The following is a 27432-nucleotide window of genomic DNA, read 5'->3' as shown; positions in this document are numbered from 1 at the left end:
AGTTGACAGCTTCAGCAAATGAGAAGACAAGAACTTTCTGGTGAATTAAGCACTAACTGGCATAAACTCCTATAATTCTGGGTGGTCAGAACAAACAAACAGATTTAAAGAAAGAGGTTCAGAGGATATGATTACAAACCCAAACTCTTTCTCCAATCAGTATTGCAGTTCACAGGAAGCTATAGATGAATGTGCTCACAGTGAAATGGAAACAGACAGATGAAAGATTGCTTAACAAGATGGACTTATGGTAAAATTGCTATTGGAGAGCTAGATGGTAGCAACTGCATAGTACCTTTTTAAAAAAAAACAGGCTAAGTGACTTAAAATCAGATGTTTTACAAAATCTATGATTTAGAGAAGTAATAAAATGAAGGTAATAAATTGGGGTCTATGAGGGTTAAGCACATTCATCCCTCAAGAGTAGTTTTTAAAAAAATAAGTTCTAAAGCACCCAATTATTTTTTTCCCCCCCAATGAAGGGACAATTTAGCGTGGCCAATCCACCTACCCTGCACATCTTTTGGGTTGAGGGGGCGAGACCCATGTAGACACGGGGAGAATGTGCGAACTTCACACAGACGGTGACCCGGAGCCGGGAGCGAACCCGGGTCCTCAGCCGTCGTGAGGCAGCAGTGCTAACCACTGCGCCACAGTGCAGCCCCTCGCCCGGAATAGCTTCCCGTCACTCCTTCCGGCAGGTATGAAGCCAGTGCACTCCTTAGAAAGAACAATGCAAACCACAGCATAAATTCCAATCCAGTTTGGAAGAGTTACACGAGCACTGGCTTCTGGAGTTTGTTTGCTCTGCGCAAGACGACCAAATTCACTAAAAGTCTCTTTCAATAAATACACATTGATAATTCCTCTGAACTGGCATTTGCTTTGAAATTCCGTCAGTCAAACAAAAGTCATTAGCCAAACCATGTCATCAATAGGACTTTTAAATTTAAACTCATGAGAAAGAAGCCGCTGAGGATTATTGATGAATATTAAAAATATACATCGGTTTCCATATCCAAGGAATGATATTTGTGCCTGAGAGAAAATACAACAAGGCTTCACTACGAAGGTTCCTGGGATGAGAGGATTGTTCTGGGAGGAGATTGAGTAGGCCTAGATTTAAAAGCACGAGAGTTAATCTTATTGAAACATTTGGAAGTAGGATTTTTCTATGGTGGGGGTCAGGTCTCCCGAAGAGTTGGTGGGAAACACATCCCCCATCGTTACTGGCTGTCCCATGGTCATTGCACGTTTTGCTGGGCATTGATTGGCCACGGGTGAGATTTCCCTCCCATCGGTGGACCCAGCAGTGCCCGGTTCACACAGTGGCCACTGCTGGGAGTTGTCAGTAGGCCTAAGGGACAGGCAGGACCTCTACTACCCTCAGTGAAATGGGAGAGGACTGAGGAGCAGGCAGGCATGCCACACGCACTAGTTTACAAGTCCTCTGGCTTCGAACCACCAGGAGACCCTAAATTTCTACCCTCAAGGGCCTGGACAGGGTGGCCGGAGGTAGAGAGGATGTTTACTGGGCTGGGATGTCAAGGGGTCAGTGTCTCAGGATAGAGGGGTGTCCAGTTAGGCCCGAGATGAGAAAGCTCTTCACTCAAAAGAATTGAGAACCTTCAGAATTCTTTTAAAAACTAGGACGGCACGGTGAGGCCGTGGTTAACGCTGCTGCCTTACGGTGCGGAGTTACTGTCCGTGTGGAGTTTGCACATTCTCCGTGTCTGCATGGGTCTCACCCCCACAATGCAAAGATGTGCAGTGTAGGTGGACTTGCCACATTAAATTATGTCCTAATTTAAAAAAAAATATTTTTTTTACAACAAGGAATTTTGGACACTCAAGGACATTGAGTATGTTCAAGACAGAGGTTGAATAAGGAATTCTGAAGAGTAAGGGGATAGGGTGGGAAGGTGAACTGACGTAGAGATCAGCCACGATTGTATTGAATGGCAGCGAGAGGAGGGGGTCTAAATGGCCTACTCCCTGATCCTATTATATTCCCTTTGACAGCATCGCCCATTCTCCAGCATGGGGTAGACAGAGCTTCCATTTTGAAAGATTTTGTGGGGGGTGCGCGCGCGCTTCTAATCCTACCAGCCCCACCAGGAAAGTTTGCGGTTTGGAGCAACGACCATTTTAAATCCCACCCGATTTCACTCTCCATCGACCCAAATCCACTCCGTACCCAGTAGGTGGACAAGGTTAAAATTGGACACACATTTCTTTTTTTACGCATTCATTTTTGTCACAGATAATAAAACAGGCAGACTTCTCAATCTTGTTTGAACCCGACTCTTTGCTGATTGTCCTCCATTATATTGATGATTTATGTGCTTCCAGTTTGCAAACAGACCTTCAAAAAGGTTCTTTTTACTTCTATCTATTCCTCACTTTTATGTGGCCAATTTCTTTGGCCGCCGCCCCCCCCAATCTACATCTCTAACTAGGAGAGTTCTCAGGAACACACTACTACAATTATTCAAAATTAATATCGTCCCATTATTTATTGTACCATTCCCTCCACTTTTGCCTCTCCCAATAGCAAAATGCACATCTATTTTTGCCACAGTCTTAAACCACAAGTTTAAGGTTCACGTGATACCTCACTGCCCTCAAATCTCCCGAATTAAATTACAGCCTTTTACTCGCTCTTTATGATCTATTATTTTTAAACCAACCAATGGAAGAAAATTAATTCTAAAGGCAACCCGACAATTAATCAAGAGACGTTATTGTGGCAGCTGCAAAGTATTATTACTGCATTACTCATAGCAGTATAAAATTAGAAAGCGATATTTCAGCTGGAAAGGAAAGTTAAAAGGCAATTTGATCCCATTGTGTGCATCAAAGATGATCTTCGATGCTGCTGTGTGAATTATCAGCCTGCCATCTAATTAATGACTTCAAAAGGGCATCCAATATTAAAGAGCGAACCTCAATCCGATTATAATCACCATCTGAATCCCTGAGCTCTTTTGAATGTGGCTGGAATGAGTTTTGATAGAATTGAAATCATCTGCAGGAGATGCAGCCGTTAATCAAAGGCTGCTTCAACTATACTATACCTGTTGATTCAGCTCTGCTAAAGGTGACATGCTTTTGTAGCATTGGCAATCTAATTCATCAAATGCCTCTCGCGCTTGGAAATGATTTGTAATTTGGTGATTGCTCCTTGCAAGGGTTTGGGGGCCTGATATCACGTCTCACTCTCAGACAGCAATAGCGTCAAGCAGTATCCAGATTAGAGGAGCACAAGGGCTCTACACAAGTGATTCCGCTAGTTTATTTTAAAGGCAAAGGGCTGTTTCAGAAAGTGAAACCTGAGATGGTGGCCGTTAGCTTTTCACTTTATGAGCTTCTTGGTGGTGTTTGTGCAAAAGGAATCAAACACAAAGGTGTTAACTAAGGTAACCCAAGTCAGTCTCAGATGCCATGACTTGTATAGGATACATGGAGCACCAACTGGGGGAAGCTTTCCTTTGTTATCCGTCAGTAAATGTTAAACACATTCTGAAGTGTTGGCTAGTGTAGACTTGAGAGATGAACACACACTTCCAACACTGATGAAGGTTCAACTCAAGTTTCATTAACTCCCAACTAACTAACACACGATGACAGTGGGTCTAAATGATGCTAACTTAACTAGAGACCCAAGCCTTGTCCGAACCAGTTGATACTCTCAGCACGTGTTGAGAGTCTGTGCTGGGCTGGATGAGTTCTTGTTACACTCAGAGGCAGCACCCAGAAATGAGCGGGAACTGTGGTGCCCTCTGCCTTTATAGTGTGTGTATTCTAACTGGTGATTGGCTGCGGTGTTTGTACATGTTGATTGGTCCCTGTGTGTGTCCATCAGTGTGTGTCTGCACCATGATATACTGGTGTATATTATGACATTCTTTACACATACGTTCACACTTTTGTTACGGGATCCAGTTCAGCACGGTTGGCTGGGCAGCTAGTTTGTGTTGGAGAGCGAGGCCAGCAGCGCGGGTTCAATTCCCGCACTGGCAGAGGATCTTCATGAAGGCTCCGCCTTCTCAATACTCACCTGAAATATGGTGATCCTTGGGTTAAATCACCGCCAGTCAGCTCTCCCCCTCTGGGACTATGATGACTTTACCTTTTACTGTTCCAGATATACAATCCCATTTCCATCTTGTTAATTACTGTGGCCAATTTAATCTCTTCCCCCCCCACCCAATCTCCATCCGCAAGCTTCCCCGAAATATCGGGTACCAACCCCACACACTCACAACGACTTGGATTAAATATCTTCCCACCATTTGTTGTACTATTTCCTCCATTTTCACCTCTCCCGATAGCAAAATGGTCCCTTGTGGTAAACCACTGTAGTAGATTATATGTGTATGGTGGTAAACTGCTACTGTATTACATGTAATGTGGTAAACCAATGCCCAATAGCTCCGCCTCCCCTCAGGCTCGGTACAAAAGGTGGCTGGTCTCCGCCTCTGCCCCAGTTCAGGATCAGAGGCCAGGAGGCTCTCTGTTCAGCTTATTAAAGCCTCAGTTACGTTCACTACTCGTCTGGTGTTCATTGATGGCGCATCAATTTAATCACATCACCCCTCACCTATCATCTCAGCAGCTTTGGCCAGATCAGCAAGTACCACCTTGACTCGCTTGTGGCTCATCATTAACACCCTCCCCCTCCCCCTCATTCTCAACATTTCCCGCTTGGCCTCCTATAATCTACAACCAAACACACACAAACTTCGATAGACCACCCGGCATCAACCCAGGCACTGGAAACAACAACAGCAAATCCAGCTCCGATGACCCCTCGCTAACGTTTGGGGGGGGCTTGTGCCAAAATTGGGAGAGCGGTCTCACAGCCTAGTCAAGCAACAGCCTGACATAGTCATATCTTACAGATAACGTCCCAGACACCACCATCACCATCCCTGGGTATGTCCTGCCCCACCGGCCGGACAGACCGACAGAGGTGGCGGTGGCAGAGGCACAGTGGTATACAGTCAGGAGGGAGTTGCCCTGGGGAGTCCTCAACATCGACTCTGGGCCCCATTAAGTCTCATGGCTTCAGGTCAAAAATGGGCAAGGAACCCCTGCCGATTATCACATACCGTCCACAGTCCGCTGATGAATCAGTGCTCCTCCATGTTCTGCACCACTGGAGGAAGCACCGAGGATGGCAAGGGCATACAATGTAATCTGGGTGGGGGACTTCAATGTCCATCACCTAGAGTTGGATCGGTAGCACCACTACTGAACGAGCCCTAAAGGACAAGGCTGCTAGACTGGGTCTGTGACAGGTGTCGAGGGAAACAAGAGGGAAAAACAGACTAGACTTCACCCTAACCAACCTACCTTCCCCAGTAGGTGAAGCTACAACACAAGGCCACTTGCAGCCAAACAACATAAGCAGCAAGTGATAGACAACAGCTAGGAGACCCCACAATCAATGGCAGTCTTGCCACATCCAGTCGTGAATGGTGGAGGACAATTAAACAATTCACTGGACGAGGAGGCTCCACAAATATTCCCATCCTCAATGATGGGGGAGCCCAGCACATATATGCAAAAGACAAGGCTGAGGCATTCACAACAATCTTCAGCCAGAAGTGCCAAGTGGATGATCTCGGTCTTCTCCAGAAGTCCCCAGCATCACAGATGTCAGTCTTCAGCCAATTCGATTCACCCCATGTGATAAAGAAATGGCTGAAGGCACTGGATACGGCAAAGACTATGGGCCCTGACAATATTCTAGCAATAATCCTGAAGACTTGTGCTCCACAACTTGCCAACTGCTCCATTACAGCTACAACACTGGCATCGATCCAGCAAAGTGGAAAATTGCCCAGGTACGTCCTGTCCACAAAAAAAACAGGACAAATCCAACCCAGCCAATTACCACCCCATCAGTCTTCTCTCCATCAACAAAGTGATGGAAAGAGTCATCAATAGTGCTATCAAGCGGCTCTTAGTCGGCAATAACCTGCTCACGGACTCTCAGTTTGTGTTCCGCCAGGGTCACTCGCCTCCTGACCTCATTGCAGCCTTGGTTCAAACGTTCTCCCAGTGTCTGCGTGGGTTTCCTCCGGGTGCTCCGGTTTCCTCCCATAGTCCAAAGACGTGCAGTTAGGTGGATTGGCTGTGCTAAATTGCCCTTAGTGTTGGGTGAGATTACTGTGTTATGGGGATAGGGTGGAGGCGTGGACTTGGGTAGGGTGCTTTTTTCAAGAGCTGGTGCAAACGTGATGGGCCAAATGGCCTCCTTCTGCACTCCTTCTATGATATGATTATGGGAAAAAGAGCTGAACTAAAGAGCTGAGGCGAGAGTGACTGCCCTTGACAGTGAGGCAGCATTTGATTGAGTAAGGCATCGAGGAGCTCTAGCAAATGGGAATCAGAGGGAAAAACTCTCCATTGGTTGGAGTCAAACCAGCACAAAGGAAGATGGTTGTGGTTGTTGGGGGTCAATCATCTCAGCTCCAGGTCATCACTGCAAGAGTTCCACAGGGTAGTGTCCTAGGCCCAACTATCTTCATTGCTTCATCAATGACTTTCCTTCCAACATAAGGTCAGATGTGTGGAGGTTCACTGATATGGTCAATGTTCAGCACATTCATGATCCTCTGACACTGAAGCAGTCCACGTGCAAATGCAGCAAGATCTGGGCAATATCCAAGCTTGGGCAGACAAGTGGAAAGTCACATTGGCACCACACAAGTGCCAGAAAATTACCATCACCAATAAGAGAATCAAACCATCGCCCCCTGACATTCAATGGCATTACCATCACTGAATCCCCCAATATCAACATCCTGAGGGTTACCATTGATCAGAAACTGAACTGGACTAACTATATAAATACTGTGGCTACAAGAGGAGGTCACAGGCTAGGAACCCTGCAGTGAATGACTCCTCAAAGTCTGTCCACTTTGTTACAAAGCACAAGTCAGCAGTGTAATGGAATTATCCCCACTGGATGAGTGCAGCTCAAAAACACTCAAGAAGCTCAACACCATCCAGGACAAAGAAGCCTGTTTGATTGACACCTCAACCACAAACATTCACTCCCTCCATCACCAATGCACAGTACCAGCTGTGTGTACCATCTGCAAGATGCACTGCAGGAACTCACCAAGGCTCCTTAGGCAGTATCTTTCAAACCCGGTGACCACTACCATCTTGAAGGGCAAGAGCAGCAGATCTATGGGAACCCCACCACCTGGAGGTTCCCCTCCAAGTCATTCACCATCCTGATTTGGAAATAGGTCACTGTTCCTTCACTGTCACTGGGTCAGAATCCTGGAACTCCCTCTTTGATAGCATAGTAGGTATACCTACACCACATGGACTGCAGCGGTTCAAGAAGGCAGCTTCACCACCACCACCTTCTCAAGGCTAATAAATCCTGGCCTAGCCAGCGAATCCCACATCCCGTAAAAATGAATTTTTAAAAAACAATGCAGATTTGCCAATGGCTTCGCTTACCAAACGAAGGATCTGGGTCACAACGAGCATGAAAACGGGGCAGCAGTGGTTAGCACTGCTGCCTCACAGTCCGTGTGGAGTTTGCACATTCTCCCCGTTTGCGCATGGGTTTCATCCCCACAACCCAAAAGATGTGCAGGCTACGTGGATTGGACACGCTAAATTGCCCCTTAATTGGAAAAAAATGAATTGGGTTGTCTAAATTTATATATTTTTTAAAAAAGCATGAAAATTCTAGGTTTGACCCATGGTCAGCGTGTGTGACAGAATGTCAGGATATCTGCTCATCATTCCCCAATCATTCCTGCAGCAAATCGGTGTCGGCGGAGGGCATGGTCAGACACAGCCACCAGGTTATCATTGGCTGCATGTTTTTCCAAAACTCACCAGCAAGAGTCATGCTTCAACAATGGTCTGTTGCCCAAGATGACAACCGACATCTAGAATTTACAGAGCAATATTCCAGCATAGAGTCAAGCTGCTGGGCAAGATGGCCAGAAAATTAGTGGGGGGGGGGGGGGGGGGGGGGAAACAAATACTCAATTGGTTTTCGAACTATCTCAGAGCTTTCAGAATATAGGACAGTAAAGAGGAACAGGCTTTTCAACATTGCTTTAGATGATTCATACTTACGAGGTGACACAAAGTACTAAGATGTGCTTCCATAGGATCCTTGTGTAAACCAGTTTGACAACGAAAGTTTTTTTGGGCCTTATATTCGGCTCTTTATCAAATTCTAAAAATGGGAGGGAGAAAAAATATAGGTGACCAGTTCAATCTTGCCGCTTTGCCCAAAAAGACCACGTTTAAAATGAAAGTGGAATCTCTCTCTCTTTCCAACAACTTAGCCATCTCATAAACCCACATGTGCATCTCTCATTTTCTCAACAGTACATCATGTCATCTTACCTGGAAGAAATTCTTTGACATTATCTTCCACGTCTATTTTATTTTTGCGCAGAAAATCCAGAAATAACTCTTTGGCAGCTTGGAGCTGATGCGTAGCCAACAGCCAGCGGAGTGATTCTGGGAAAATACTAGAGGGGAGAAAAAAAAGTTAAGACCATTAAAAACTTAAATGCAATGATCCAGACTGTAAAATCCCCACACCCAAGGTTCAAATGTTTCTGCACCATTGGTTAGTTAACCAATCATTACCAGCAACTTCGGAGGGGCGGGGGGGGTTGAATTTTAAGACAATTATGGCTTCGGAGACACCCTACGAAGGCTGAATAATTATGCAAAGATCCTGATCCTTTGATGAAAATAGAACCTCGCCACAATTTCAGTTTGAATTTGCAGGAATCTCAACAGAGCAATCTGTTGTCTAAATGTGATCAGAATCAACAAAGGCCCTGGAATTAAAGTTAATTTCATCGGCTTGCTTATGATCAAGGAAACGTTAAGAGGGCCCTTTCCTGGAGCGGCGTGTGGCGCAGTGGTTAGCACTGGCACAGTGGCGCTGAGGACCCGGGTTCGAATCCCGGCCCTGGGTCACTGTCCGTGTGGAGTTTGCACATTCTCCCCATGTCCGCGTGGGTTTCACCCCCACAACCCAAAGATGTGCAGGGTAGGTGGATTGAACACGCTAAATTGCCCCTTAATTGGAAAAAATGAATTATATATATAAAATATATCTTAATGCACCTGGTTATATTGTTATTTGCCAGCATGAAAATTAATTTAAACACTCAAGGAACAAGTTTTGTTTTTAAAAAATGCCCAAGAATTTAAAACACACAGGCCAGAAAATATGATAAAGATATCCCCTGTTGAGCCGGCTACAGTCAAGATGGCGGCCGGCTCCCCCACGCTTCTAACAACCAAAACTCTCAACAGAATTCTGGTCACTGAGCTCGACAAATCCCAATGAGGTTTGGCTCTGGAGCCGAAAACTTAATTGGAGGAAGGATCGACAGGTCCTATTCATCCTCCCTGGACACCATTTGACTCGCGCCAGAACCCTTACCAATATCGAGACTACCCTTTCGGAACTCAGCACACTGTAGTTCAGGCTGACTGCAGCGATTAAGGACAGCATGTCTTTGCAGGGGAAAGCCAATGACCTGGAAAGCCCGACAAAGCTTACACATTGCTGGTTAAACCAGAAGGGACTGAAGACCGAGCCCCACAGCTTATGTTGGAATTATTCAAAAAAGGTGGTGGGCAGGGCAGCACGGTGGCCTAGTGGTTAGCACAGCTGCCTCACGGCGCTGAGGTCCCAGGTTCGATCCCGGCTCTGGGTCACTGTCCGTGTGGAGTTTGCACATTCTCCCCGTGTCTGCGTGGGTTTCACCCCCAGAACCCAAAAATGTGCAGAGTAGGTAGATTGGCCACACTAAATTGCCCCTTAATTGAAAAAAAAAATTGGGTAATCTAAATTTATTTTTAAAAAAAAAGTGGTGGGCAAAGATACATTCCCCAACGAGTGCAGACCTGGCAAGGAGGCGTGCAGCATTCAACAACATCAAGTCTACATTGTACACGAAAGGAATTAGCTTTGGGCTGATTCACTCTGCCCGTCTCCGCGTCAAATTTAACAGAGACGATCACTTCTTTGAAGCACCAGGCAAGGCAGACTCTTTCTTTCGGAGGCACAGCATTAATCCTCAATGGGCTTACTACGTTTGTGGTTTTGATTCTGGTATCATGTGTTTGAATACCTGTATAGGCCATTTAATATGCTCTAAATTAAAGGCATGTTCAGCTGTTTGTTTATACTGGAGCTTCTACTGCGCGGTTAGAACAAGCGACTTTCCAATGGCACGGTATATAACTTAGCTCATATGTCAGGGTATGCCCATTACCAAGTTTGATTAGTCAACTGTTATCATGTACCTACCGCTCGTCTCATTTATAATCGAGCTTAGGGCTTGATTCATGGTTTTATTTAGTCAAAGGTTTATTTATCGCACTATTTGGATTTTGTTCTCATAGTTTTGGAGTGTGGTGACTGTTCTGGGGATGGAGTGCGGTGGGAGGGGTTTCCTGAATGGACAATAATCAGACATTTTTGCATTTGGCCATTTTCATTATGTAATGGATCCTCTTGCCTTTCATTTTCTTTCCACCCACCGACCCTTCCTATGCATATGACTGGCTCAGGCAGTCAGGGTGGTAAGGGTCTCTCGATCAGTTTGGGATGTTAGGGTGTAAATGGACCAGTAAAACAGTCCGAAGTGTTTTCACAACTCAAAGACTTAACACTCATTTTGCATTCTTTCAAGGAACGCATCTTCTAGTTGGAGATCACACGCAGAACATAGGTTGGCCAAGTATTTCACTCCAGCTTTAATAGCAGTTAGGAGGAGCGGCAATTTCAATCAAGAATACAATTCTCCCCTTAAATATAATCTCAGGCACTGGTGGACGTTATACAATAGTTAGCGGCACACTTTCTTAAACTCCTGCAGTTTTGGTGATTCTATGACTATAGAACATAACAGCGCAGTACGGACCCTTCGGCCCTCGATGTTGCGTCGACCTGTGAAACCATCTGAAGCCTATCTGACCTACACTATTCCATTTTCATCCATATGTCTATCCAGTGACCACTTAAATGCCCTTAAAGTTGGCGAGTCTACTACTGTTGCAGGCAGGGCGTTCCACACCCCTACTACTCTCTGAGTAAAGAAACTGCCTCTGACATCTGTCCTATATCTACCACCCCTCAATTTAAAGCCATGTCCCCTCGTGTTGGTCATCACCATCCGAGGAAAGAGACTCTCACTGTCTAGATTTGGCCCAAAATTTACTCCATGGATTTTCCTTCTTGATCGTTCCCCTGCTGTGAGTGTGCACACTAACTCTCTACACTCAATAGTACTTCCCCTTATCCAGGGGAACACTCAAAGGTGTCCTCGTTCTCCACCGCTCTTTGCCCTGGTGATAGGACACCTGTGAATAGCCTAAAGTCATCCACACGGCTAATGGTCATCTTTTGAGCTAGTGTGAAGCATTGTGTTCAGAGATGCCGATGATCTCCTATTACCTACCACTAACCCTGTTGCCGGTGTTGATGAACATCTTCAGGGCCTTGGATTGATTTTCTGGTTAGAAATTGGATTATAAAAGAGAGTGTTTGCCAATTATCTCCAGTGCCAACCAAATCCCCCTCAAGAAACGTTGCAGTTTCATATATCTGATGTTGGTTTTCACTACTCAAGGTGTCAACATAAGGCACTGTTGCGACTCTTTTGAAGAATATTCTGCCCAGGTTCTTGTTTAATTTCCAATGCTTCCCTATTTTTGGTTTAGCACAGGGCTAAATAGCTGGCTTTTTAGGCAGACCATGCCAGGCCAGCAGCGCGAGTTCAATTCCCGTACCAGCCTCCCCGAACAGGTGCCGGAATGTGGCGACTAGGGGCTTTTCACAGTAACTTCATTTGAAGCCTACTTGTGACAATAAGCAATTTCATTTCATTTCATTTTTCTACCAATAAAATCATTTGGTTAACAAACTGATATCTGGGCAGGCAGGAGTCTCAGAGTCATTCGAGCTTTACTTCAAAGAGGGAGGCAGGTTGGTGGGCTGGCTCTTTCTAATCTACTGTACTGTTATTGGGTGGCCAATATTCAATAATTTTAACATGGCACCATGACCCAGGTTTAAGCTGGTGTTTTATGGAAATGCTCTCTTGCTGCTTACCCTCTCCTCCTGCCTTAATCTGTGCTCCCTTGTAGCCCCATGTCAAAACCCATCGCGATTTCTACTTTTCTAATATTGATATAATTTTGTCAGCATTTTAAACTTGCCACTCCTTCGCTATAGGTCCAATTTGTAATAACCACTTATTCTGGCTTTCCCTGCTTGACTCAGTGTTTGCCTTGTGGAGAAAGAAGTGATTCAATGTTTTACTGATCGGTTTTGGTGCCAACTTTAGCGAGCTTGCAGCCAAATATAATTTACCCAAATCTAGCCTTTACTGCTGTTTTCAAACTCGTGGTTCTATTCACTCGCACAGTCCATCCTTCCTCAACTACCATTAAGTAAGCGCGGCACAGTGGTTAGCACTGCTGCCTTTACGATCCGAGGACAAGGGTTCGATTCCGGCCCTGGGTCACTGTCCATGTGGAGTTTGCACATTCTCCCCATGCCTGCGTGGGTTTCACCCCCACAACCCAAAGATGTGCAGTGTTGGTGGTTTGGCCACGCTAAATTGCCCCTTAATTGGAAAAAATGGGTACTCTAATTTTTTTTTTTTTTTAAAACAATCTTCAAGTATATTGTTGGAAAGGATTCGTCATTGCCTCAAACCAGCACTAGTTCTATTTCAAGGGTGTACGATCTCATGATATTCTCTGGACCCTCCCCTCTCCATAAGGTCAGAAATGATTTCGAAGCGAAGCTTGCGCTCGACCTTATGGACAACTGGTGGTCAACTCCACATCTTAACTGTGCTCGGTTAAGCTTCATTCAGTTTAAAGATCTGCACAGAATTCACTTTATCAAGCTCAGAATTAAGATTTTTTTCCCCCACAAGCAATAAATGTGACAGGGGCTCACCCGCCCCTGCCGACCATACCCACATGTTCTGGTCAAGCCCGAAGCTGGCCGCTTTTTGGTCATCCTTCTTTGACATGTTTTCCCCAAATGTCTAGATATTGACCTACAACCTTTGAGAGCCATATTTCGAGTCTCATCCGCACTGGTCAGTTTCACCAAGATTGAGGCAGACGTCATTGCACTTGCTTCATCAATAGTCCGCAGGGGGATTTGATCAACCTGGACGTCCCGTAAACCACCAATGCGTTATTCTGTTTGGAAGACTTGGAGAAGACGATGTATGCCCCAAGAGGAGCCACTGAACTTTTTCCACAGATGGCAACCATTTTCTCTTTCTTTGAAGAAGTAATTACTGTCGACCGTTAATTTTATTGTTTTCTGTTTTGTTTGTTTGTCTGTTTATTGGGGATGGGGTAGGGAGAAGTTGCATTACCATGCTGCATTGTACTTTGTTCATCTGCTCCTTTCCTCTTTTGGAAGATTAATAAAAATAATTTACTAGAAAAGAAAGAATGCCCTTCCACTCCCCACAATGACTGTAGGTCTCTCCACTACCCTGGTATCGCCCCACCTTCCCAAACCATGATGCCTGCCCTCGCATCCACCTACCAAGCACCTACATTAGTACTGGTGCTGTAGGGAGTGGCATCTCGCTGGAGCAGTAATCCAGAGGTCCAGGGCAAGGCTCTGGAGTCGAATCCCACCATGACAGATGGTGGAATTTTTATTTATTTATTTTTTTAAATATCTAATTACCGATTGTTGTAAAAACCCTTCTGGTTCGCGAATGTCCTTCAGGGAAGGAAGCCTGCCGTCATCACCCAAGTCTGGCCTCCATGTGACTCCAGACACAGAACAAAAAAGGTGGTCGCCTCAAATGCCATCTGATACAGCCTGGCAAACCACTTGGTTCAAGGGCAATTAGGTCAGCAATAAATGCTTGCCCAGTCAGCGACGCTCACATCCCATGAAAATCACCATGGATCATAAAGAGTCAAAACCATTACAGTGCACATTCAACCCATTGGGTTCATGTCAGCTATCTGGTAGTGAAATCCAGTCAGCCAGTCACATTCCCTCACTCTATGCTCCATAACCATTCAAGTTTATTTCCTTCTGGCAGCATGGTGGCGCAGTGGGTTAGCACTGCTGTCTCACAGCACCGAGGTCCCAGGTTCGATCCCGGCTCTGGGTCACTGTCCATGTGGAGTTTGCACATTCTCCCAGTGTTGGGGTGGGTTTCGCCCACACAACCCAAAGAGGTGCAGGCTACGTGGATTGGCCACGCTAAATTGCCTCTTAATTGGCAAAAATTAATTGGGTACCTTTACTTTTTTTTTTAAACGTTTATTTCCTTCAAGCGCCCAATTTTCAAATCATTGTCTCTGCATCCACCACCCTCGTTGAGTAGCGAGTTTAGGGTCATTACCATTCGCTGTGTAACAAAGTCCTTCTCCACATCTCCTGCATCTCTTGCCCGAAACCTTAAATCAGTGTCCCTTCCGTGCTCCTGTCATCAGTTAATCCTCCAACTACGCGTCATCCCACTTCCACGGCCGTGCAGGTAATGATTTCAGTCGAGCTTGTGTGGAAGACCCACCTCCAACATTAGAAACATGGCCCAGGAGTTAAAAAAATCTCTCCGGGCGTTAACTGCTCCCAGTGTTTGAAGTTGACACTCACCCCGGTCGACCTGCGCGAAGAGTTAAAAATCAGGGCCACGCATTTCTCACTCTTGGATCTGTGGAAAGTAAATGCACTGCAGGTGCACTCATCCCACTGCACACCCGTTACCGGGGAGCCAACAGCTTCACTGGCCTTTCTTTTTTTGCACTCAATAGCTGCATTGATATCCGCGAGACTAAAGAATTCTGTGATTTGGCACGGCCTACAGAGTCATGCTGTCATGCCACAACAGCCTCTGTCCCCAGCCAACAAGGGCAGAAAAATGAAACGAAACAGGGTTTTCACTGCTTCCAACACTGTTACTTTTGTTGCGGTCGAAGATCGTGGCTGGGATAATCAGGCTGCAATGTCGTAGCCTCATTTCCAAAGAACATGCTTTCTGTGAGCGAGGTTTCCCAGAAATCGTGCTCATTGTGGACTGGATGTAATCAGCGGCCAACATTAACCATCTCAACTCTCGACAAGAGTCAGTTGCGGGCCACGATAAAATTCTCAACGTGGCTGCCTTCACAGAGAAAAGAAAACGAAAGCCAGAAATAAAGACAGTTAAGCAACACGGTCTCAAACAGCGACACAGCCATAGAAATGCAAGTTCAATTGCTTTGCCACCTACATGCACCTCATGGCAAGTTGATAGCTATGTGGCGGGGGTTTTGTTTGGTCCTGGCAGATGTAGTAATTGTTAGACAAGGATACTGCAGCTCTGGAAACATTAGCACGAAGAATTGCACAGAATGGACTGCAGGAGAATGTTAAATTTTAAAATGGCGAAATACATCGCCACAATTTTCTGAATTTAGTTTGCCCCGATTAAGTTTAATGTGGACAATTAGTTCAGCTGGCCCAGTCCCTGGAAAACAACTTTCTTCCTCATTGGCAAATAGCTGGCGCGATATCTCTCACATCCTGATGCCATTGCAGGCCACAAGCTTTTTGTCAACATCGCTCAAAGGATCCAACATACAGACTTTAAGGCCCATCACCAAGGCCAGATTTAGATTTGTTGAGACCTGTTCAAACACCTGTTCAAACCAAAAGCATCGAAAGAATCCTACATTGGAGTCCCTTTACTGTGTTGACTTCTGAAGGGCTTATTTTTGTGGCGATATACACAATTTTTAAAAGTTTAATAATATCATTACTGCTCTTTAGGCAGTTTTACATGATGAGAAAAGTTGTGGCAGAAGGAACACTTTTACAATCTCAGCAGGGGAAGGAATGTTACTCACAGAAAGGCTGTGCCTGAAATGGGGCCACAACATTGTAGCCTGATTATCCAAGTTACGATCTTTGACCACAACAAAAATAACTTGCATTTATGTGGTGCCTTTAATGTGGTAAAATGCTGCAGATGCATCACAGGAGAGTGACTGCCCTGGACATCAAGGCAGCATTTGACATCGAGGAGCTGGAGCAAAACTGGAGTCAATGGGAATCAGGGGGGAAACTCTCCACTGGCTGGAGTCATACCCGGCACAAAGGAAGATGGTTGTGGTGGTTGGAGTCAATCATCTCGGCTCCAGGACATCATTGCAGGTGTTCCTCAGGCTTGTGCCCTAGGCCCAACCATCTTCAGCTGCTTCATCAATGACCTGCCTTCCTTCATAAAGTCAGAAGTGGGGATGTTGGGTGGCAATGGTGGCGCAGTGGTTAGCACTGCTGCCTCAAGGCGCTGAGGACCCGGGTTCGATCCTGGCCCCAGGTCACTGTGTGGGGACTGTGCACATTCTTCCGGTGTCTGCACGGGTTTCACCCCCACAACCCAAAGATGTGCAAACTAGGTGGATTGGTCACGCTAAATTGCCCCTTAATTGGAAAAGAAAGATTAATTGGGTATTCCAAATTTAAGAAAAAAAAGGTTAGGAATCCTACATGAGTAACGCACATCCCAAAGCCTGTCCAGCAACTACAAGGCACAAGTCAGGAGTGTAATGGAACACTCTCCACTTGCCTGGATGAGTCCAGCTCCAACAACACAAGTTCAACACCATCCAGGACAAAGCGACCTGCTTAATTGCTATCCCTTCCACAAACATTCAAACCCTCCACCACCGATGAACAATGCCAGCCATGTATACCATCTACAAGATGACGAAAGGAACTAGCCAAGGTTCCTTAGGCAGCACCTTCCAAACCTACGGCGACTACCATGTAGAAGGAAAAGAGCAGCAGATACCTGGGAACCCCACCACCTGGAGGTTCCCCCCAACCCCGACTATTGCCTTTCCTTCACGGTCTCTGGGTCAAAATCCTGGAACTGCCTCCCTAACAGCACTCTGGGTCTACCTACACCTCTGACCGCAGCTGTTCAAGAAGACCACCTTCTGAAAGGCAATGAGGGATGGGCAATAAATGTTGGCCAACCAGCGATGCCCACATCCCGTAAAAATGAAATTTTGAAAAGGAACCCTATTAAACAAATTGGATTTGGAACTACATAAAGAGGTAGGTTTTAAGGAGTATTTTAAGAGGACGAGGGAAAGAGAAACTTAGGGAGGGGATTTTAGAATTTGTTCAAAACGTCAATTGGTGCAGCATATTAAAATTGATGATGTTCAAGATAGCCAGAATTGGAGCAGCACGGATTTTACAAAGGCTTGTGGGATTGGAGGAGACTGGAGGGGGCGCAGTGGGGTGAGGCCTTGGGAGGTTTTTGAAAACAAGGATGAGAATTGTAAAATTGAGGCCCTGCTTGACTGGAAGCCAATGAAAGCCAGTGAAAAGAGTGAGTGGCGGATGAACGGGGTGGCGGATGTTAGGATTCCAACAAGAGGTTTGGAGGAATTTACGTTTATGAAGGGTGGTTGGTGGTATTGCATTCCAGAAAACCAGTTGGTGAAGGATAGAACTGGGGCCAATCTCTCAAGAACCATTTATTTACAGAGTTACACATTACAAACTTGCACCTCCTAATCCAACCACTTTTCAGTCCGTCTATTAATAGGGGAACAAGTGAACCCCCAGTTAATGCTGACTGCCTGTGTACGATTGATATATGGGACGGATGGCCAGGAGACATTGGAAGGTGGACGAGAGTTTCAATAGCAGATGAGGCAGGAGTAGAGTTGGGAGATGTTACAAAGTGAAAACATGGAACATACAGTGCAGAAGAATTAGACTGTTTTGCAGATGGAACATACTTTTAGTAGGAGGGTCAGCTCAATGTCAAATAGGACATCAAGTTTACAAACAATCTAGTTTGGACACAGTGCAGGGAGGTCTCCAGTACTGCATAAATAGTTAAAGGAGCAATTCCACCCCTGCCCCACCCAACCCCACGCTCTTTGGGCGAAAACCCTTCAGCAAATTTTAATTGAAGCGGCGATCGTTACAAATGCGGATGTTCCAAAATCAGGCCAATTAAATGCAAATTAGTCAATCAGAAATTTAAAGTGTGCACATTTTTGTCATAAGAAATTAGTATACTTACCACCAGTACGGGATCATAAAAATAAATGGACAAATGATGACAGCCTGCAAAACCTGCCAATCCCGACAAAGGGCAGCCAGGCCCGGCATAAGCAGCTGACTTCCCATCGCGATGAAGTTTGCAACCATGGTTACCATGAATCTGTGCCGAGGCAGAGAAACCTCAATACCTGTGAGAGAGAAGAAAACTGGGATTAGCTGGAACAATTCATGTTTACATTGGGTGCAGTCAGTCCATAAGTGATCACTTACCAAAAATCAAACCGTGCAAATCGTGATTACCAATGATTTAAGATCAATTAGTCGAATTCTAGCTTTTGGTACATGGGATTCTCGCGTTTCTATTGGCGCGTTGAGATGAGAATGTAGCTACTGCACCCATTTGCAAGTAGAATCGCTGGTTTGTAGCAACCCAGTAAATCAACTATTGTTGCTATTACATTAGATTCCGTGTTCAGATTCTGGAAGTCCACCTGTTTGGCAGTGAAAACCGCAAATCCACAGGCTAACCGGATAGCTGGTCAGCATTGGCCCTCACCGACCACATGGTTCCAAGGGAAATGGAAACTTCCACTCACCGACCGCATGGTTCCAAGGGAAATGGAAACTTCCACTCACCGACCGCATGGTTCCAAGGGAAATGGAAACTTCCACTCACCGACCGCATGGTTCCAAGGGAAATGGAAACTTCCACTCACCGACCGCATGGTTCCAAGGGAAATGGAAACTTCCATTTAGAAAACAGTCACAAGCACGTTCTAGGAATATACACGGGGGCCACTTGCAGTTAATGACGCACAGTGTTTTAACAGCAGATTAATGCTTCTTAAACAGATAAAAACTGAAATAAAACACTACAGTGGCCTTTAGGTAACAGTTGGATTTTGTTCAACATGTTGCGCATTGGGAGGGGTGGGGAAAGCAGAATTTGAAACATTCCTGTGCACCTATGCCTGCACATTTGATAGTTGGATGAAGAAATTGCGATAAACGATTAGATTTAGTGACCTGACATTGTAATAAATTTAAGACTCAAAGTTGTACTGGGACCAACTAGATGCCGATTTAACATCACTTGGCATGTGACTGGCACATTTGATTTTAGAAGGCTTTTCATCACTTATGCCTGCAACATATTCAATACTTTTTCAGCCTTTGTTGCTGGAGTTTCTCCTTGGGTTTTTGGAGGTCTCAAGATTCCACGTGTACCGTTGATGCGGATTCAATGTGGGACGCAGCAAGAGCCCCACATTGCCTCTGGCACGGTTGGGGGTGGCCAGTAGCATTGGCCAGCGGTGAGCCGTACCCAGGGACAGAAACCACCCGGATGCCCAACGGGGTTAGCTTCTTGGGCTTCCAGCGGCGACGACTCTGCCTACCGCTGACATTGCCAGCAGAGGCAGGAGGACACTCCAGTAGCTATTAATTGCCCACTTAGGGGTTTCAATTAGTATCTGGGCGAGTAGGCTGCCTACAAGTCTTCCTGCCCCAGGCAGGAGGTGGGATGATGAAGGAGTCTCCATCCCACATACCTTCCACCCAATTAAATGCCCATCGTCACTTCCAGGAGTGTGGGGTGGTGGTGGTTGGGGGGGTTGGGGGGGGGGTGCATTAAATTCCACCCATCGTTAATCAGATTCCAGTGGAGAATTGATCCCTGGACGGATAAAGCCAGCTGTGGAGCGCTTCTCTTTCTTCTCCTCCCTCTTCCAGCAGCTCACCTTGATCTGCGTGTGCTCTGTGCATCCCCAGGTTATGCTGAATTCCAAGGGGAATGCCTCGTAATGCCCCATGTCTGGGCACAACTGGCTTGTGGCAAAAGCCTTGAAATCAGTATTAAGCCCTCCAACCTCTCCCACATCACTCCTTGCAGCCTTTTGCAACTTGAAAGTAAAGCACAAAATACTTGCAGAATTATAGCAACAGGCGCAAGAAATCCACTGCATTCTAATGTGCTTTGTTGGAGCTGCAAGCCTCTGGCCAGTGAAGGTCATGAATTTTGGCGTGCCAACACAGCATGCCATAAAACAGCAGTGCCGTTGTCTTACAAAAAGAGGTGGAAATGATCGTTACCTCAATTCCCCTCAATGAGGTGCATTTTAAAAAGTTGCCTCTGACAACTTTCTTCGAAAACAAAAGTAACGTTTCCTCAGTCACAGCATTATACTCTGTTTTCCTATGTTCTGACATGCAAATTCTGCTGTTGGTGCGAACAGTAAACAATCTGGAAAGTCTAATGTCGTACCCAGCCTTTGTAATTGGTTTGATAAACGTTTATTAAATAATAGAAGCTATTTTCCAACTTCCACCTTCCCCTCGCCTGCCAGAGCAGCATTTCAGACATTCAGGTGGCACACTCTGCATGATAAGGTAATTGCTCGAATTCTGCCCCCCACAGACAAGATGGCCTACAGGGAGGGAAAGTTGTAAAATCCCCTTCCAAATTTAACAGAAGGGTGTCTAGCTGACATGCAGCATGGAAAGCAAATAGGAGATAAAACCCAATCTGACAAAAACAAAAAAGGCAGGTTCAGTGCTCTAGCTCCTATTTTCCACAACAAAGGCCTTCGATCCAAACTCAGCCCCCGATCCAAGCTCAAACAAGAACCACCTCAGCTTTTCTCTACTGCAACCCCACCTACTCAAAGTTAACTGACGCTCCGTGGAATAAGTGTTCAATTTGAAAGTTTGAGCAGAATGAGCCACTGGAGAATTCCCTGGGTAGGGGCATGAAACACAGTCAGCTCTACATCTGGGTCCCAAAGACTGTAGGGGAGTGCGGGGAACCCCTTTACAAGGCAAACTGTGGCAGCACCCACACTCGGGCAAGCAGGGAGGGCCTTCAGGCCTGCTTGGAGTTATGCCACAACCCCCCCCCCCCCCTCCCCCCTCCCCTAACAACACTGCCACTGGCTGCCCCCTCCCAAACAATTAAACTGCAGCTCCCCCCTCTCCCCATTAGTTCTGGAAGCTGGGAGACAAATTAGAAAATTCCAGTCAGTCTCCTTTAATCGCCATTAAACAGGGTCCATTCTTTGAGCCCAATCTGCTACCCTTGATGTGGGAGCAGGTGGCCCTGCCAGCCCCAAAACGTTCCTTCACCAAAATGGCTGGCGTTGGGAAACCAGGTTTAGCCAGCACAACAGGACTCCACAATGTCACACTCATTCCGTGGTATTGACAATCACCTGAAATTCAAACTCACTTGGTAAGGCACACTGGTGCGCACGGGACCATGTCTGCAGTCACAGCACGCAGTACACAAACTGGGAAAGTCAGACAACAGTTACAAGGTAAAGTGCTACCATATACTAGTCAAATCAGCCTGCAGTACTTTTCTCTGCTTTCCACGCTGATCTTCAGCTTGTCCTTCAGTATTGTCTGTTGCTGGTCTGAACCTGCAGCTTGCTTGCAACCAACCTCTATAATATTACTTGTTGCCCATCAATTGTAAACTGGTTCAGCTGATGACTGTGCCTTTCCAGGCAGACAGATTCCTTTATATCCCCAAACTAATTGAGGAATCTTTACTCATAAGTACACTTTAAACAATGTAATTCAAAAGCAAACATCATCCAGGGTCGATTCATGTAGACTTCCCTTGCAGTTAGTACATTGGTGGCCTTGCAGCCGAGCCCAATGTATGCAAACTGCTACAGTTCGAGTGGGGAGCAGGGTTGCCAACACTCCAGGATTGGCTGGAGACTCTCAGGATTTAAAGATCAATTTCCAGCGTTTGCTGTGTGCAACCCTGGGGGGGGGGGGGGAAATCAATCGGGACATTGTCATCTGCGTTATACTTGCTTAAAGAGAAAAGTGTTCAAAAATATTGGAACCAGCGACAGAAAGACCATTTCGCTGACAGTCGAGCACCATCCAATTGGGTGACCAGGTTTTTTGCTTTCCGATTGGCCGAGGAAGGCAGCATGTCACAAGATGGATGGGGTGGCTGATTAATGGCAAGAACTTGGGGGATGAAACCTCCAGGAATACATTTAAATCGCAGTTGGCAGCCCGAGTGAGGAGTGCACAACAGAAAGCAGAAATCCTGACTGCGCTTTTCCTTTCCCACGTCTAGGAAAAGACTCGCTTGTATCTGCCCTACATCCAGGATCTACTAACTCCGTCTGGACCACAGGATCATAGCCAGCAAATTATTGGTCTGAATTTATTCATTTTTTTTTTAAAGTATCTGTTCACAGGATAGGAGGGCCAATGGAAGGGCCGGAATTTATTACCCAGACTCAATTGGTGGTGAGCCACCTTCTTGAAGGCAAGTGGGTGGCTTGCTGGGCCATTTCAGAGGGTAGTTAAGAGTCAACCATATTGCTGTGGATCTGGAGTCACCCAAAGGCAGTCCCTCCCCTAAAGCACATTAATGAATCAGGTGGGTGTTTGCAACAGTCGGACACTTGTGGCTTTTAATTCCAGATTTACTTAATATAAATTCCCCAGTTTGTACATGGTGAGATTTCAACTCGCGTCTCCAGGTCATTTAATCCAGGCCTCAATTAAGAGCCCAACAATGTAACTATTGAGCCACGCTACCACATCATTAAATGGCTTGTCACTTGAGATGGTGCATTTTGCTAGTTTAACCATTAATGGAGGACTTGGGAGTTCTGCAACCCATTCTAACAATAGCCGAGCGACGCACATGTCTTTGCACACATATCTCCAGGCTCAGCAGAAAATACACTGATCAGATTAAGCAGAACTGACTCCTTAGCTTGTTGTTAACTCACTTGTGCGCACATGGCAAATTCACCGGAATTGCTGACGCATTACTCAAAATTAACAGGCAGGTGGGGAACTGTAGACCACATCTAATAATAATAATAATAATAATAATAATAGTACTAATCTGTATTAGTGTCACAAGTAGGCTTACATTAACAGTGCAAAAAAGTTACTGTGAACAGTCCCCAGTTGCCACATTCCGGCGCCTGTTCGGGTACAAAGAGGGAGAATTCAGAACGTCCAATTCCCCTAACAAACACGTCTTTTGGGACTTGTGGGAGGAAACCCGAGCACCCGGAGGAAACCCAGGCCGATTTGGGGAGCACGTTCAGACTCTGCACAGACAGTTGAGTCAAGCCGGTAATTGAACCTGGGACCCTGGCACTGCGAAGCAAGAGTGTTACTCACTGCGCTACCGTGCCGCCCATACTGGACAGTGGGCCGAGGCCTGTGCTAACCCGAGATGAGTGGGCACATTAAGCCATTTATAAACGGATCTTTAATACAATTCGACCAAGTTCTCCACACTTCCCTCGTATGGATCCATCATTAAAACAGATAAACAGTATTTTCCAAACGCGTCTGTTGTGTAATGCTGCTTTGTGTAGCATAAGCTGCTTCCTTGACGTATGCTTTGACAAAGGAAGCTCCAGACTATGAAATTAGTTCAACTTGTTTATTGAACTACTAACACAATTCTTACACGAGTTCGACTCTCTGCTAATCTAGCTGTAGTAACTCGGTCTGGTCTATCTTTACCAGCCTGCTTAAGAGCCACGTGCTGGGTGTGATGCTGCTGATCAACCCTGATGTACTCTCTAGATGTCGGTCTGGGAAAAAGAGGCAGAACATGTGTGCCCTGTCCTTTTATATGGGTTGTGAAATGCCCCCTTGTGGTAAATCACCTCTGGGTGTCCTGTTGTAATGACCCAATGGCTATATGTCTGCATGTCATGACATCTCCAGTGCTCCCTCTAGTGGTTACTTAGTTGTAGTGTATTTACATTAACACCTTGTGTACAGTGATGCATATCACCACATCCCCCCCTTTTTTCGTGTTACATATTTTCTGTGCTTGGTTAAAGAAAATTAAACAAAATAGGTAGATAAGTGATGCCATGTACAAGTCATGATGATAGTGATGGTTATGCAATACCAAATAATATTTAGGAGTCCAAAGTTCCTGAATTTATATGGTCGAGTGGCTTTCTTGTTTTGCTATTGAAGTGTTGATGTCATTTCCTTGTGAACGCCGTCAGTATCTCTGTGCTTAAGGAACCAAGAAGTCATCAGGAGGTGTTCAAGTAGTCAAATCACTTTGTTGTCTGATTTGCACTTGTTTTTCGATGCTTGTGGTAGCGATTCTTGATGTCATCTTTCCTGTCTGACCTGGACTGGTGTCTGTGTTTGCGGTATTGATGCTGTATGTCAGCTGCCTTGAAAGCTGGTCTGCTTGTTTGTAATGTAGCAAACGTGAATTTGTAAGATGCGTTATCATACCATGGTATGTCTGCACACTTGCCACTGTCTTGAGCTGTGCAGTCAGTGTCCTGCATTTGCAGGGTTGTACCATGTCATATCAGTCGTTGTTCCAGTGTTGTTGGTTTTGTTGTGCTTGTTGTTGACATTGGTGCCTTTGGTATGCTTCTGGTTGTTGTCTGTGTTGTTGTTTTTGTAGGTTATGTTGTCATGTTTGTTGCGCTCAATAACCATTCCGAGTGGAGAATTCGAGTCCTTCACAAAGTTACTTGTGTCAGTGTCCTTTGTGGCATCTGCTGTTTCATTGAGCGTTTAATCTTTTGATTCCTCGGTGCTCCCCGTCTGGAGTCATGGCCGGTTCACTTGAATCATCGTTGGTTTGTTGATGCGTCCCATCTGGAATCATTTCAGGTTCTTGGAGGGGCTCGAGTGGATGAGGTTCGAATTGACATGGTCTCACTGGATGCACCAGGAGTCTCACTTTGATTGTAGAGTGCCTCAGCTGAGAGCCGTCAGTCTCGCCGTGATGTTGCACACCTTGTATGGGAATTGCGGTGCCTTCGTCACTTGTCTCACATACAGTGGGTAGACCTTCAGTGTCTTGTTGGTCAAATGAACTGGGTAGACTGTCAGAGTCTTCTTCTGGTGGCTCAAGTAATCTGGGTAGACTGTCATAGTCTGTTATTCACGTGAGCGCGGTAGACTTGCATTGTCTGCTGCTGGTTGCTCAGATAAGGTAGATAGACCTTCATGGCCTTATTCATGCATGGACTGCGCTATAGAGTCTGAGTTGCTCCTATTGTGGAGTCTGTCAACGAGCTCACTGTGGAGGCTTATATTGGTCTCTGTGGAGTCTGGCATTGTTCCCTGTGGGGAGTCGTGTAGTGGTCTCGCTGCGGAGTCTTTCATCGCTCTGCGCGGAGTCTTCGTGGTGCGTGGACCACTTTTCGTGTGGCATCAGGGCGCTCTGTGGGCTTAGTCTTCTTCGTGGTTATTTGAAAGGTTGCTGTAATCCAATGTATCGACGATCTGCCATGGCATCATGGTATTGGATTAATCTACCATGAGTTAGAGTCGTGTTGAGCTTTGCAACCGTGTTGCTGATGCCATGATCAGCATATCCGAATAATTCAGCCATGTCTGAGTAGTATTCTTCGATAAACCAATTACCTTCTTTTGTTTCAGTATTGTCATTGCGCTCTGTGCCCAAGGATGAAATCATCGTCTGAGTTGTAGTCTTCAAGGACCAAATTGTCTCTTTGGGCGGTGCTAACTGCTTGTTGCAGGGTTCTGCGGAGGTTGATTTCAACTACTGGTAGAAGTTCAGGCCTTGTTCTGTCTTTCGAGGTGAAAGAATGGTGTTTTGCGACTTTAAAACCCTTCTTTTTAATTTACGGACATTTCCCCTTTAAATGGGCGTGGTCCAGGGCCTCTGACGCTCGTGATGTGAAGCATAGGAATGGATTGCACATGCGCAGATCGCTTTTCCTTTTACTGGGCGCTCTTTTTGCAACTGTGTATGCGCGGCTTCTCGCGCATGCGCAAAACACTTTTGCCGGTTCGCGTCTTCCCGGGAACTGCGCATGTGCGGACTGGACAGGCTGGATATGTGCAAGATGGCTGCCCAATCAAAATTTCTGTTGCAACCCTACCTCTGCCTCGTGGTGAGTACCGGCGCCAGTTGTACCAATTTCTTGTGTGTTTACCTCGCAGTAGCTTTCAAATTTGTCCAGGACTGTCTGGAATTGCATTCGGTCCTGCCCTTTGGACTATTTAAAGTAGCGGAAGTACTCTGTTGCATGTTCACCCGCAATGGTGAGCAGAAGAGCAATCTTCTCAGCATCGGCCACGCCAGTTAGGCCGGATGCTTCCATGCAAAGCTGAAATCGTTGCTCGAATGCACGCCAGTTGGCACTCAGATTGCTGTGGTACACGAGTGGATTAGGAACCGGAATCTCGATCATCGTGCCTGGGTTTGGTTGCTGGTTGTCACGGATCTTGCCGAGTTGAACTAAATAGATTGAACAGGCACTCCTGGTATCATGTTCTGTTATGCTGCTTCTGTAGCGTAAGCTGCTTCCTTGATGTATGCTTTGACAAAGGAAGCTCCAGACTATGAAAGGAGTTCAACTTGTTTATTGAACTATTAACAAAGTTCTTAAATGAGTTCGACTCTCTGCTAAACTAGCTGTAGTAACTCAGTCCATCTTTACCAGTCTGCTCTAAGCCACGTGCTGGGTGTGATGCTGCTGATCAACCCTGATGTACCCTCTAGATGTCGGTCTGTGGAAAAAGAGGCAGAGCATGTGTGCCCTGTCCTTTTATATGGGTTGTGACGTGCCCCCTTGTGGTAATGCCACCTCTGGGTGTCCTGATTACCCATTGGTTATGTCCTGTTGTAATGACCCATTGGCTGTATGTCTGCATGTCATGACATCTCTGGTGCTCCCGCTGGTGGTTACTTAGTCGTAGTGTATTTACATTAACCCCATGTGTATTTACAGTGATGCATATCACCACAGCGTCCACTGAAGTGATAGCCAGTTTCACAGCCCGTGCCACAGCCAGTGCATGGTAATGAAACGATAAACAAATGAGTTTGTACACGAGAGATTAAGTTTGAAAAACAGGCAGAGCATGAGTCACATGGTATGGTGAAATCGGCTGAGCGCACATTCTATGGGATTTTAATAGACTAGGCGTTCAGGGCTATTTATTCAAAAAAAAGTAGTCAGATAAAAGGAGACAATCCATCGACCACTCAGGGTAGAATATAAACATTTTCCCACTGCCGCTTTTAATAGAGCAAGCCACGTGAATCATCACTTTGTCAGTGCTGCCAGGCACCTCGCACTGTCTCAGGATGAAGATAAATTAGTTTGCTGGTCCCTTGAGGAAACCACCCCCCAGCCCAATGACACATTTGCCTCAGACAGCGACACACCGAACACAGAATTAACAAGCGATTCACTGGATAGGTATTGCCAGGTCTCAGATTTTGCAGCCAAAACAAGCCACACAAAGAGTATTTTACATGTTAACCACTTGCAGTGGCTGGCTGAGCGAGGAGTGTTCCTTATTGTTGCAACACACCGTTCCCTCCT

At 45.9% G+C, this 27432-nt stretch overlaps 1 protein-coding gene across 1 annotated transcript in view; it reads right to left on the bottom strand.

Annotated features, from left to right (window-relative positions):
* The window catches only part of LOC119965805 (solute carrier family 22 member 23-like), a 100376-nt gene that overhangs the window by 28292 nt on the left and 44652 nt on the right, over window positions 1-27432 (bottom strand). The window contains exons 4-6 of the mRNA XM_038796657.1: window positions 18111-18279; window positions 8398-8525; window positions 8122-8224 (exon numbers count right to left, since the gene is read on the bottom strand). Coding sequence (XP_038652585.1) covers window positions 8122-8224; window positions 8398-8525; window positions 18111-18279 — 400 coding nt within the window. The remainder of the gene's footprint in view (window positions 1-8121; window positions 8225-8397; window positions 8526-18110; window positions 18280-27432) is intronic.

This window comes from Scyliorhinus canicula, chromosome 5, assembly GCF_902713615.1.
Source record: "Scyliorhinus canicula chromosome 5, sScyCan1.1, whole genome shotgun sequence".
NCBI classification, from domain to species: Eukaryota; Metazoa; Chordata; class Chondrichthyes; order Carcharhiniformes; family Scyliorhinidae; genus Scyliorhinus; species Scyliorhinus canicula.
Note: the sequence above shows the minus strand (reverse complement) of the source record. Positions and strands in the feature narration are given on the sequence as shown.